We start from the raw sequence: 14,444 nt of genomic DNA on the forward strand, positions 1-14,444 counted from the left end.
AGTAACTATAACTTTATTTATGCCAAATGGCTTAAAGAGTTCAAATAACTGATATTTTTAAAGAGGAAAATCAAGTCCTTACATGTACAGGTTATATAAAATAAAATAAATTTTAAAAAAAGAAAATATAAAGGCCGGGCGCGGTGGCTCACGCCTGTAATCCCAGCACTTTGGGAGGCCGAGGCGGGTGGATCACAAGGTCAGGAGATCGAGACCATGGTGAAACCCCGTCTCTACTAAAAATAGAAAAAATTAGCCGGGCGCAGTGGCGGGCACCTGTAGTTCCAGCTACTCGGGAGGCTGAGACAGGAGAATGGCGTGAACCCGGGAGGCGGAGCTTGCAGTGAGCCGAGATTGCGCCACTGCACTCCAGCCTGGGCGACAGAGCAAGACTCCGTCTCAAAAAAAAAAAAAAAAAAAAAAAAAAAAAAAAAAAGAAAATATAAAATCAAGTTCAAATCCATCACTATAACTCAATCTCCTGCTCCCTCGTGGTTGCTGATGTCATGATCACATAACGAGAGGGAACCAAGCCTCAGAATGAATCTAAATGCAATCTACTGTAAGGTCATACAGAGGATTTAGGGATATGCGAGCAAGTAGAAGCAATTAAGGAAGTCTACACATATACGTAAGTATGAACAGAAAAAATATATTGGAAAAGAAAAAGTTTAGGGGAACCTACCAGAAAAGAAAGTTGGTCAAACAATAAGTACCAATAGGAAATACAGTATTTAGAGAACTTTAAAAATTAAAAACATGTAGAAAAAGTTACCATGTAGAAATAAGCAAGGGCACACTTAGCTGCCCAACAGATGGAACCAGTCTTTACTGCCTTGATCCACATGTAGTAGGTGAGTAGCATGCAAAAGATGGCAATCCCTGCAGAAAGCACACATCAAAATTCAACAAGAGGCCAGGCTAGTATAGTGATTAAGAATACTGTTCTGGAACAGACTGCCTGCATCTACTACCAAGTCATAGTGTAATTTTAGGCAAATTATTTACCTCCTTTTGTTTCAGTTTCATGTAAAAAGAAGTAATAGTATCTACTTCATAAAAGTGTTCTGAAAACAAATATAATTAATGCCTGTAAAGCACTTAGAAGAGTACCTGGCATATAATAAACATTAAGTAAATATTGGCCATTATTATCATTCTTTCCAAGCACTAAACATACTGCTTCAAGTATAGTTCTAAAGACATCCTATATTATCATTCATCATCCTGCCTCTACGTCTTAACATAAGCTAATACTCATGCCCCAACTGCCCCTTTCCTTGATATCTGCCTAATGAAGTCCCAACTTCAGGACCCAGTTGAACCTCAACCACTTCCAAAAAGCCTCCCTTGATTCCCGAATCTGCTTTTGTTTTTTTTTTCATTAAAAAAAAAAAAAAAAAAAAAAAATGGGGTCTTGCTCTATTACCAGGCTGCAATCACAGCTCACTGCAGCCTCAACCTCCCAGGCTCAAGCGATCCTCCCACTTCAGTCTCCAGAGTAGCTGGGACTACAGGCGCATACTACCATGCCCAGCTAATTTCTTATAGTGACAGGGTTACCCAAGCTAGTCTCAAACTCCTGAGCTCAAATGATCCACCCACCTCAGCCTCCGAAAGTACTGGATAACAGGGCGTGAGCCACCAAGTTCAGCCCCAAATCTGAATTAATCTGTCACTACATTCCTGAAATACTCTGTTCAAATTTCTATTGTGGCACATAGTATCATCTCCTGTCCCTGGAGTTATATTTACATGTCCGTTTTAATCTTCCTTAATAGATTATGGGCCAATATAACCTTATTCATTATCTATCTCTTTAATTTCTTATAATTATGTACAAAATAATCTTATTCATTATCTATCTAACACTTAATACTATGTTTTCCCAGTAACATTCAACAAACGTATGTTGAATTGAAAATAGGTCAATAAGTCATTAAAATTTTAAGGACATCTATTCCCTTTATGTAGGAAAATAAAGCAAATTATTATAATGTTAAAACAACAGTTAACTATCTTATGAGTGCAGAGATGAACCAAAGACTTGTAAGAAAAGTTACCAACTACCTTTCTGGAAAGGATGATGGGAAGAGAACATGAACTTGTCCAAGATCCGTTCCTGCCCATTTCTAATCTTCTCACCCAGTTACCACTTTTATTATTGCTAAACCATAGATTGCACGTTGTGAAGCTCTGTTGGATAATCAGGTGAGAAGATCTTCTTCAGCATTTTAAAAGTCTCACCTTCATTATCATAGGAGCCAGCAACAGATCGGGAGATATATCCAGGAACTACAGCAATCATGGCAGCAGCAAGAAGCCCAGCCCCTGCATCCTGTAAGAAAAAAAGGGTAATGAGACATTAACACCAATACAATGCTGAGAAATAGAGGATCCACTAGTCCGTTCTGTTTATAATGGACCCAGAAAACGGTCCAACAATTTTGAAGGTAGATGTGAGATGTCAGAAATGCTAGAAATGCTCACAGCACAAGAAAACTAAAAACTTCATGACCAATTCCCCATGGTGACACCAAACCTGACACTGAGAACACATATGCTGAGGACAGACAAATCAAGAGAGATGTCAAACATCAATACTGTCCCAGAATGGGCTGTTTGGCTACCAATCTCCGCAAGCTTGTAAGTCTCTAACCCTAACAATATCTGTACATCATTGGAACACCAGTCACACCTCTAAAAGCCATGCAAGGACAATCAAAGGAAGAAAATTATTATTTCGGTTAAAAAGCCAACAAAGGTAAGTGATAATCTACCTAAACTGAAAACGCCAGGAGCTTAGGCAATAAAGCTTAAAGATCACCAGGCACCCTTTGAGCTTGGGAGAAAGGAACAACAGATATAAGCCACATTGCAAAAAATAAAGACTTGTCTGTTTAAAGAGTCAAATTTGGGAAAGGGCAGCAAGGAGAAGGATGGAAAAGTTTTCCAAACTAAATTCAGGCTTCCCAAACCCCCTAGTAGTTTATCACCTCTCAGGTGTCTCTCTAATACCACAGCACAAACTAAGAATAGCACCCAGGGAGCCAAGGTCAGCAATGCTGAAACCTGGAAAAAGAGAGTCAGCATTATGGAGTCTACTAAGGAAGCCAAGTGGCTTAAGAATTTTAAAATAATTTTTTGTTAAATCAACAAATAATTGCCGAGTACATTCCTGGTAGGAAAAACTAACCATTTTGGAATGTTTCATGTTGGTGTTTTTTTCCTCTCCCTTACATTGTGAGGACTTCAAAATCTAAACCTCACATTTTGCATTTTAAATGTTTTCTTCTTTATGTAGCAATTTACGTTTCACTTTCAACTGTACTCTCATGAGGACAGTTGCTAATGATTAAAAAAAACACATATTCCAGAAAGGGGTTGCGGTGAACCCAATTAATTTGGCCCAGTAAAAGCTGTCTTTACCCTCTGGCTCCCTGCCTTTCTAAGGCTCTGTCCCCCACCCTCCAGCATCTATTAGAGAGGCTCAATAACATTCATTCCCAAGCCTCCTGTCACCCCAAATCCTTCACCTTGAGCTCTTTGGTAAGGTGGTACGTGACGATGGTGGTGAAGGAGGAGAAGAGAGGGGCCAGGAACACACAGACATTCCGAATGTCGATGGTGATGTGGAAAAAATGGAGTACATGGTAGATTGCAGCAGAGGTGATCATTAAACCTGTAACAGGAAGAAGAAACTCCATTAGGTTGTCTTACCAGAACTTAAGGGAAAAAGAAAGGGAAAATCCCAGATACAATAAAGTGACTACGTAAATCTTGACAAATCACCAGAAATACTAACATAGCAACTGCAGTAAGCCTATAAATTTCTCTCATAAGGATTCAAATCCGAAGTCTAGAACGTATAAAAACCACCCATCTCCACTCTACTACAAACGTACTCCTGTCTATATAAGATGCACTTTTAGGAACCTGTAATCAGGATGAAATTACAAGTGTCACAAGACAAAGCTATTAGAAATAAAAGAAACTGGTTCTCTACCATACAAATATTTCTGGTTTTGTTTTTTGGTTTTTTTTTAAAAAACATATCTGATCTCCTCACCTGGGTAAATTGTTCCTCCAATGATTCGTCCCAAAGGGTACCAGGCCCGGTCATCAAACCAGTTATGGAATTTATAAAACCCCTCCTCAGCCAGGAACCTGGTAGTCCGATAATTAAAGTACCTATAGCAAGAAATAAACTTTATTGTGAATTTGTGGTGAATTTTGCTCCTCAGGATACACCATTGAGAAATTCAGCATTACTCAATGAAAAACCAGTTTAGCATCAAAAATTGTGCCATGAAAATCATTTTATACTACCATAAGTCTGTTCATTTCTATTTCCATGCTTGTCTCAACTAAAGCACTGCTTCTCTCATAAGGAAATGAGCCGGGTGCAGTGGCTCACACCTGTAATCCCAGCACTTTGGGAGGCCGAGGCAGGTGGATCACAAGGTCAGAAGTTCGAGACCAGCCTGACAAACATGGTGAAACTCTGTCTCTACTAAAAATAGAAAAATTAGCTGGGCGTGGTGGCATGTGCCTATAATCCCAGCTACTCAGGAGGCTGAGGCAGGAGAATCACTAGAACCTGGGGGGTGGAGGCTGCAGTGAGCTGAGATCGCCACTGCACTCTAGCCTGGGCAACAGAGCAAGACTCCGTCTCAGAAAAAAAAAAAAAAGGGAAATGAAACTGGAACCTAACATTATAACAAAGCAATCAAATAGGACACTTCATCAAGTTGACATGTGGTAGGCATTAGGACCAGTCAGAGAATTCAAGCACCATGAAGACAAAGCCACTGAGATGTAGGCACTAATAGATTTTGGCTTTCTTATTCTTTTTTTTGAGACAGAGTTTCGCTCTTGTTGCCCAGGCTGGAGCACAATGGCGCAATCTCGGCTCACTGCAACCTCGGCCTCCGGAGTTCAAGCCATTCTCCTGCCTCAGCCTCCTGAAAGTAACTGGAATTGCAGGCGCTCGCCATAATGCCCAGCTAATTTTTGTATTTTTAGTAGAGACAGAGTTTCACCATATTGGCCAGGCTGGTCTTAAACTCCTGACCTCAGGTGATCCACCTGCCCCGGCCTCCCAAAATGCTGGGATTACAGGCGTGAGCCACCACGCCTGGCCAGATTCTGGCTTTCAAGTGACAGGAACATATTTTTAAAAATCTATACTGCACACAAAGATACATGGATAATTTTGAGTGATGAGAATCTTTAAAGATGTTGGTATACCACCATATGCAGGATGAAAAAACTTTAACCTACTTCATAACACAATTTTCTTAATCAGTGTTTAAGCTTTTAACAAGGTCTACTCATGCAGTTATCTAAAATGCTTCTTATGTCACCTATAGAGTAGCATAAAAACAGATTACAGCTGGGCATGGCAGCTCATGCCTGTAAGCCCAGCACTTTGGAAGACTGAGGCAAGAGGACCCCTTAAGCCCAGGAGTTCAAGACCAGCCTGGGCAACACAGTGAGACCCCATCTCTACAAAAAAATTTTTTAAAAATTAGCCAGGCATGGTAGCACACACCTATAGTCCCAGCTACTCAGGAGGTTGAAGTGGGATGACTGCTTGAGCCCAGGAGGTCAAGGCTGCAGTGAGCCATGATGGCAATACTGTGCTCCAGACAGGGCAACACAGCAAGACCCTTTCTCAAAAAAATATAGAAAGATACAGATACATAGACAACATGAAAAATATTTGATATAAAATGCTTAAGAGCTATAAATGGAAAGATAGTTCTTTAGGCCCCAAATATATAAGTCCTTCTCTTAAGTTTCTCATTTAAAAAGAAATAAGGCTGGGTGAGGTAGCTAACACTTGTAATACCAGTACTTTGGTAGGCCAAGGCAGGTGGATCACTTGAGCTCAGGAGTTTAAGATCAGCCTGGGCAACACAGCAAGACCCTGTTTCTAAAAAAACACAAAAATCAGCAGGACTTACTGGCGTATGCCTGTAGTCCCAGCTACTCGGGAGGCTGAAATAAGAGGATCACCTGAGCCCAGGCAGGTTGAAGCTTCAGTAAGCCCTGATCATGCCACTGCACTCCAGCCTGGTGACAGAGCAAGACTCTGTCTCAAAAAATAAAATTAGGGCCGGGCGCGGTGGCTCAAGCCTGTAATCCCAGCACTTTGGGAGGCCGAGACGGGCGGATCACGAGGTCAGGAGATCGAGACCATCCTGGCTAACACAGTGAAACCCCGTCTCTACTAAAAATACAAAAAATTTAGCCGGGCGAGGTGGCAGGCGCCTGTAGTCCCAGCTAATCGGGAGGCTGAGGCAGGAGAATGGTGTTGAACCCGGGAGGCGGAGCTTGCAGTGAGCTGAGATCCGGCCACTGCACTCCAGCCTGGGTGACAGAGCGAGACTCCGTCTCAAAAAGGACTACAGGCAACTGAAGAAAAAAAAAAAAAAAATAAAAAATAAAAATAAAATAAAATTAATAATAATAATAATAAGGCCAGGCGCGGTGGCTCACTCCTGTAATCCCAGCACTTTGGGAGGCCGACGTGGGTGGATCACCTGAGGTCGGGAGTTCGAGACCAGCCTGACCAACATGGAGAAACCCTGTCTCTACTAAAAATACAAAATTAGCCAGATGTGGTGGCGCATGCTTGTAATCCCAGCTATTTGGGAGGCTGAGGCAGGAGAATTGCTTGAACTGGGGAGGCAGAGGTTGCGGTGAGCTGAGATCATGCCATTGCACTCCAGCCTGGGCAACAAGAGCAAAACTCCACCTCAAAAAAAATTAATAATAATAAATAAAAATAAATTAGAGGCCGACGTAGTAGTTCATGCCTGTTATCCCAGCACTTTGGGAGGCAGAGGTGGGTGGATCGCTTGAGCAATAAGTTTGAGACCAGCCTGTATAACATGACAAGACCCAATCTACAAAAAATACAAAAATTAGCCAGTTGTGGTGGTGCATGCCTGTAGTCCCAGTTACTCGGGAGGCTGAGGCAGGAGGATCACTTGAGCCCAGGAAGTTGAGGCTGCATGAGCCATAACTGAGCCACTGAACTTCAGCCTGGGTTACACAGCAAGACCCTGTTTCCAAAAAAAAAAGGAAGACAGACAAAAATAAACAAAAAGAGTCTCAAACTAGAGATAGTTTAATTACTTTGGATAATCATGATTAACCGTTCTCTCTGCCCACCTCTCTAACCCTATTTCCTCCTTGGTCAGTCAAGTTTTGAAAGCTGAAGTAAACAGAAGCAAGAGATGGCAGAAATCTCTATCCTTCTGTTTGTCACTGATGTTGTTTTGGTGACTGTCAGAAACAGAAGAGATGAGGGTTGCAGACATCAATGTGTCAGAATTGTGTCCTTTACCTACCAGTAGGAGAGGCAGAGTGAGAGAGGAAGTGTAAGTTAGTAGGAATAGATCTGGACTGCATTCACCACTCTGGGAATCAGTTTCCTCCTCTGCAAAAGGAAGCGTCAAGTCCCTTATAGTTCCTAACAGCTCTTGACAACAAAGCAGATGCTCTTGCTTATCTAACATCAATATTTGCTCATTCAGAGGGTCTGAGAAAGAAGCCTAACAGATTGGGATCAAGAAACAAAAGGAGGCTGGGCATGGAGGCCCATGTCGGTAATCCCAGTACTTTGGGAGGCCGCGGAGGGAGGATTGCTTGAGTCCAGGAGTTTGAGACCAGACTGGGCAACATAGTGAGACTCTATCTCTACAAAAATTTTTTTTTAAATTAGCTAGGCATGGTGGCACATGCCTGTGGTCCCAACTACTTGGGAAGTTGAGGTGGGAGACTCACTTGGGCCCCAGAAGTCAAGGCTGCAGTAAGCCGTGATCACACCACTGCACTTCAGCTTGGGTGACAGTGTCAGACCCAATCTCAAACAAAAAAAAAAACAACAAAAGGACATGTTTCCTCATTCATGAGAAAAAATATAAACTCAATTTGGGAGGCCCCAAACAGAATACTGTAATGCCTCCAAAATGCTTTCAAGTATCTACACAAAACAAAATCATAAATTTGCAAACAGATGCAGGCATTTTCAATCAAAATACTCCACAAGATTAAATATACTATTTTTAAGATATCAATAATATTTCAAGAACATAAAATTTTGGCCCTCCAAATTTGTTATAAGCCTTAACTTTACGCAATAGAACACAGTGATTCCAGTCTCGAGTCAGACACACCAACATTCAAATCAACATTCAGTTCCTCCACGTACTGAATATGCAACCTTAGATGACCTTAGATGACCACTCCGGCCTGAGTCTCCTCATTTCTTTTTTCTTTTCTCTTTTTTTTTTTGAGATGGAGCCTTGCTCTGTCGCCCAGGCTGGAGTACAGTGGCATGATCTCGGCTCACTGCAGCCTCCACCTCCTGGGTTCAAGCGATTCTCCGGCCTCAGTCTCCACAGTAGCTGGGATTACAGGCACATGCCACCACGCCCAGCTAATTTTTCTATTTTTAGTAGAGATGGGGTTTTACTATGTTGGCCAGGCTGGTCTCGAACTCCTGACCTCGTGATCCACCCGCCTCGGCCTCCCACAGTGCTGGGATTACAGGCGTGAGCCACCGTGCCCAGTGGAGTCTCCTCATTTCTAAGAAGGGAATAATAGTACCTACATCTCAAAGGGTTGCTGAAAGGATTTACAGATAATCTGTAAATTAGTGCTTGGAACAAAATGAATGCTTAGTAAATGCTAGTTATTAATACCACTAAGAACTTCCACCATATCTTTTTCATCTAATGAACAAAATTCCTAATCAAACTGATAACTTGAGTTTTTTCATTGCCCTAGAATTTAACTAAGAAGCCTAATTTCTATTACATAAATTGCTAAACAAACAAGCAAACAGCAAAATGTCATGAATCTCAAGTCCATCATTTGTGATTCTCTTCTGAGCCTGGAATACACACCAGGACCCTTTCCTTCAGTCTGCATCACAAACTTTTACCAAACTGAGCAGCCAGAATTCTTAGCCTAGCCAGATCTTAAGTGATAGGCAGACATACTAGCAATGCCTCTCACATTTTTTGAGTTTCAGAGACTTACTTGGTCAATTCCAACACTTTTTTTTTTTTTTTTTTTTTGTAGAGATGGGGTTTCACCCTGTTGCCCAGGCTGGTCTCGAACTCCTAAGCTCAAGTGATCCCTCCACCTCCGCCTCCCAAAGTGCTGGGATTACAGGTGTGAGCCACTGTGCCTGGACTCCAACATATATGCTTTAAAAGGAGAGAATTATATCCTTTGGAAGAGTTTAAGCTTTTTTTTTTTCCCTTAAATGTACTGAAAACACATCTGTATCACTGAGGCCTGACTGAAATTTGAATCTAAAACCCATGAACCTGAATGGCTCCCAAAGTAAATAATACCAGATCAAGCAAAGGTACTCACGGATCAAACTCATGGATAACACTTTCAAATCTCAGGACAGCAAAGAGACGAGTGGAGAAAGCTGCAAAAACCAGAGAGTTAATATTTTACTGGTAATATGCCATGAAAGAACAGCAGATATAGTATTATAATGAAGACAGTATTATCCAGTAGAGAGGTCACAGAAAATACAAAATAATCCCTGAATAAAGTCTTTATTCCATCTCTCCCCACATAAAGGAAACAAGAGAAGTTAACTTTCCCCTGACAATGGCATCTACATTTTCCACTTTCATAGGTCACAGTTAACTAATCATAAAAGCCTGTAACATTACATTCACCTACTAATACCAAACTCAACTTACATGGTCATCTTTTATACACGTTGACTCCCCCACCACACACACATAACTAACCTTAACCTTGGAGCCAAGTAATAGGTATGGCAAGCAAAATTATACCTAGGACTCATGAAGAGCCAGAAAATCTAAAATACAGAGTAAACACTCAAGAAACTTTCAAAAATATGACAGAAGGCACCTAAATTAAAGATAATTGTCTTTTACAAAAATCAGTTATCCACGGGTCCCCAATATCACTTTCTGCCCTGTGAGAAAATAGAATTGGCACAGCATGCTTCCCATTCTTTCACAGATGATCATAGCCCTGACTCTTTTTTTTTTTTTTTTTTTTTTTTGAGACAGTCTCGCTCTGTTTCCCAGGCTAGAGTGCAGTGGTGCAGTCTCGGCTTACTGCAACCTCTGCCTCCCAGGTTCAAGTGATCCTCGTGCCTCAGCCCCCCAAGTAGCTGGGATTACAGGTATCCACCACCACACTCAACTAGTTTTTGTATTTTTAGTAGAGACAAGGTTTCATCATGTTGGCCAGGCTGGTCTCAAACTCTCAGCCTCAAGTGACCCACCCACCCCAGCCTCCCAAAATGCTGGGATCACAAGCGTGTGCTACCATGCGTGGCCCATAGCCCTGACTTTTATATTCCTTCTATTTTGCCTTCATTAAATTATACTGATGAGGAATGGAAAAACATAACAATCTGCTAAAAAGAACAAGGCATTTAAAGATAGCGATTTTCAATTTTTTTCTAGACTTTCCTCTTTCTATCCCCAAAGAAAGGGAGGTTCACATGCACACTCACATAATACAGCAGCCATTGACAGAATGAGAAGCTTCAGAAGTGTGTCCTGCTTCTCATAGGACAATCGCAAAAATCCGAATTTAGTCATCTTAACATGAATGGGTGGCCACACACGACGATCAGCTAAAATGAAAAAGTCAAGACCACAAGATATTGAACACCTTCAATTTACTAGATTTTCATATTTTATGATGAGAGGGAATCATAAAGGACATAGAAGCTAGCAAAAACACCACCAGAGAGGGTCAAAGCTAATACTAATATCCAAGCCTGGCCTAAAGTATGATCAACTTGCAAGGAAGTAGGCACAAGTCAGGTCTATGTGTCAAGACTAAAATAGAGTGGTCAGAATAAACCATCCATAATTCTATTTCCCACTCCTTCACAGCTAACTCCTTCACAGCTAACAAGTACATAAGCACAATTAGCAATAGTTCAGTACAAGGAAGAGATGAAAAAATAAATAGGAAGATTGGAAATACTGAAAAATAATAAAATGGCAAAAGAGAGCACTCAGGAAAAGGCAGGACTGTATGGGGGGGAAAAGCAGGAAATAAATATCGAGACCAGAAGTGCAAGCCCCAGCAATTTCCGAGGCTAAGGAGGGAGGATCACTTGAAGCCAGGAGTTCAAGACCAATCTGAGCAATACAGTGAAACTCCATCTCCACAAAAATTGTTTAAAATTATGCAGGCTTGGTGGTCTGCACCTGTAGTCCCAGCTACTCAGGAGACGGCGGCAGGAGTTGGAGGTTGCAGTGAGCTAGGATCACACCACTGCACTCCAGCCTGGACAACAGAGCCAGACCTCGTCTCTTTAAAAAGGGAGAAAAAAAAAAAAAAGAAAGAAAAAGTGAAAGCAGTAAGAGGAAAAATAGAGGTCACGACTGAATCAACACAATTTCGAGCCCTAAATTTAAACTTCAACTGAATGGCTATAAACTTTTTTCTTTTCCAAATCCCAGTGGGGCTGTCGGGTCAACTAAGAGCATAACTGATAACTAAGGCAGGTACAATCATGCACTCAAGAAGAGGAGGAGGTACACAAACACAGACCCACTGCGCTCTCAATCCCATATATCAGACTGTAACAGCTGCTCAGATCGATAACCGTTTCCAATCATCTGTCTCAAGGCATCTCTGTAACTGACAATGCTGATTTAAGAGATTGATTAAATTACACACAGACATTTGATGGCATCAGATGATAAGCTAGAGGGAAAGAAAACGAATTTTTCCTACTGAAGCAGAAGAGTCGGGGGCTAAACAAAGTAGATTAAAATGTTTGAACTGCAAACAAAGTAGATTAAAATGTTTGAACTGTGGACAGTTCAAAATGGAAATCACATGACAGATAAGAATTACTTATATAGCAATATAGCATTAATCTACCATAGGTTAGTTATTCTTGTATAAGACAGTACTAGACAGTACTACCTTTTTTTTTTTTTCTTTTTTGAGATAGAGTCTCGCTCTGTCGCCAGGCTAGAGTGCAGTGGTGCCATCTTGGCTCACTGCAACCTCTGCCTCCCGCGTTCAAGCGATTCTCCTGCCTCAGCCTCCTGAGTAGCTGGGACTACAGGTGCGCGCCACCATGCCCAGCTAATTTTTGTATTTTTAGTAGAGAAGGAGTTTCACCATGTTGGCCAGGGTGGTCTGGATCTCTTGACCTTGTGATCCGCCCACCTCAGCCTCCCAAAGTGCTGGGATTACAGTCAGCGTGAGCTACCACACCCAGCCCTACCTTCTTAAATTACAATGTGATCAAGGGCTAAGTTATAACGATTATAACAAAGGATATCGTTCAAGACTTTTTGCTTTTATTGTTTTTGATTGACACGTAATTGTACCTATTTATGGAGTACAGTGTGACATTTCTGTACATGTATATAATGTGTAATATCAAGTCAGGATAATTAGTAGATTCATCACCTCAAACATTTATTTTTTTTTTTTGTCTTAGGAATATTCAAAATCCACTCTTCTAGCTATCTGAAAATATACAATAAATTGTGTATTTTTGTTAATTATACTCCTAATCATAGTTATCCTATAGAACACTAGAATTTATTCCTCCTATCTAGTTGTACTTATGTATCTGTTAACAAACCTTTGTCTATCCTCCCCCATGAATCTTTTTTCCCACTATTATTAGAATAAAGGAGATAAAAAAAACCCACATACTGGACTAGGTGGAAGGCGTATAGAATGCTGGCACCAACACTGAGAAGTCAAGCATGTTTTCCATAATTAACTGTCCCAGAAGAGCAGTTTTAGAAATGTGTTTAAGTATAGTCCCAAAGGGAAATCTTATTTTGAAACTAAAAATAAAGGCCTAACTACTCCAGGAGGTCAGCAAACCAGCCATATCTCTCAGGGTTTGCAGCTGTTTTCTGGAATGCCTGAAATAGGAACAAACTTAACACCACTGCGTTGATATGAGCCGCACACCAAAATGAGACTGCTAGGACCTCTACTTGAAAACTGAGTAAAGGAGCTAGTCATTTAGGGCAGGGCCGTAAGGGAGATTTCATCTCGTGCTCTTTGGTCACTTTCGCACACGGCCAAGCAAATAAGAGCAAAGACACCTTTCTTAAAACACTTACCAATCTGCTCTCCTCAACTGTGCTCTGCAAAGTGTGGCATCTCCTGCACCCTAGCTGTAGTTTCCCAGACTGCAATTTCCCCAGCCCCGTTTCCCTACACACGTTTCCACACCCTCTCACAATCGTTTACTCTCTTCTCCCTCCTGGTCTCTCCAGCGGGTCCCACCTCCCTCTTCTTCCCGCCCTCAAAGAACTGACCACCTCTGACAACCCCCAGCGCGACCCTCATCACCCCAGCATCCTACGCGCCCTCCCCTCCATAACCAGTCCCAGGACCCAGTCTTTCCCACGCTCTGTCCCCAAGATCCACCTTACCTTCCCTCCCCAGACCTTCACATCCCTCCATCCAGGAAGCCCCCACACCACGCCCCACGCCCCCTCCTCTGCAAGGCCCTAAACTCTGCTCTCCATCCCCACTTAGAGTTTTGCCCCGTGCACACTTCGTTCAGCCCCACCAACGCCATGGACTGCACCTGCAGCTGATTTTCAAGTTACGTTCTATGGCCTTCTCACCTGGCCGGCTTTCCTAGGCGATCCGCTGGGCTCCCTTGGCCATCCGTTCAGCGGCGCACCCAACCCTGGCAGCAGCCGGGTCCGCCTCCCCGACCGCTCCCCCGTTGGCTGGCTCCAGGCCAATTCGACGCTTCGGGAGAGCGATAGGATCTGGGAACTGTCTGTCAAACTCGGAGGCGTAAACCGAACCGCGATTCCAGTTTTTAATTGGTCATTACAGCTATCGCTTAGCAGTCTAGAGGCGTGTCTGCGTGCTCCCGCCGAGCTGTCATAGGCCGGCGCGTAGGAGTCAAGAGCGCGGAAAGAACGTGCCCCAAGCAGTTTGGTTGAGGGCCGAGGAGTGACGTGTCGGTCGGCGGACCCACGGGGAGTCGCGGTGGAAAGCAGTGGCCCGCTGACTCCCGTCATGTGACAAGAAGCGGAAACTACGCTGAAATAGACCCTTGCTCCAAGTCCCAGTAACTCGGAATGCGGAGCCGCTGGTGTCCCTCTTTTTTAAGGTAGAAATTGTTACGTAATACAAGGTGAATGGAGAGGAGGGAAGCATTTCAAACGCTTCCTGGTCCAGACTGCGTCTTTTGCAGGATGTGCCTGATAGTTGGCTCAAGAGCTTTTACAGTGCTCTGGTAACTGCGATGGACCTGGGAACCTTGGCAGAGTTCACAGCCCCTAGCTTTGTGAAAGAGCGTGCCTAGACGTAAAGGGGTTGTTGGGGCTAAGCTGGAGGCGTCTCCACTGCCGGCTGAGACAGCCACCGCCACGGAGGCACAGCCCTCTCCAGCAGCAGACGGG

At 42.8% G+C, this 14,444-nt stretch overlaps 1 protein-coding gene across 2 annotated transcripts in view; it reads right to left on the bottom strand.

Annotated features, from left to right (window-relative positions):
• The window catches only part of STT3A (STT3 oligosaccharyltransferase complex catalytic subunit A), a 29,120-nt gene extending 15,349 nt beyond the window's left edge, over window positions 1–13,771 (bottom strand). Inside the window, exons 1-7 of one of the 2 annotated variants that reach the window (XM_003910910.3) lie at window positions 13,653–13,771; window positions 10,535–10,657; window positions 9,400–9,460; window positions 4,070–4,191; window positions 3,537–3,682; window positions 2,248–2,338; window positions 776–882 (exon numbers count right to left, since the gene is read on the bottom strand). In XM_003910910.3, the coding sequence (XP_003910959.1) occupies window positions 776–882; window positions 2,248–2,338; window positions 3,537–3,682; window positions 4,070–4,191; window positions 9,400–9,460; window positions 10,535–10,622 (615 nt within the window). In that variant the 5' untranslated portion in view covers window positions 10,623–10,657; window positions 13,653–13,771. The remainder of the gene's footprint in view (window positions 1–775; window positions 883–2,247; window positions 2,339–3,536; window positions 3,683–4,069; window positions 4,192–9,399; window positions 9,461–10,534; window positions 10,658–13,652) is intronic. The other variant, XM_003910911.3, reaches the window with a different exon arrangement.
• Between the last annotated feature and the right edge of the window lie 673 nt (window positions 13,772–14,444).

Source organism: Papio anubis, chromosome 12, assembly GCF_008728515.1.
Source record: "Papio anubis isolate 15944 chromosome 12, Panubis1.0, whole genome shotgun sequence".
Taxonomy (NCBI): domain Eukaryota; kingdom Metazoa; phylum Chordata; class Mammalia; order Primates; family Cercopithecidae; genus Papio; species Papio anubis.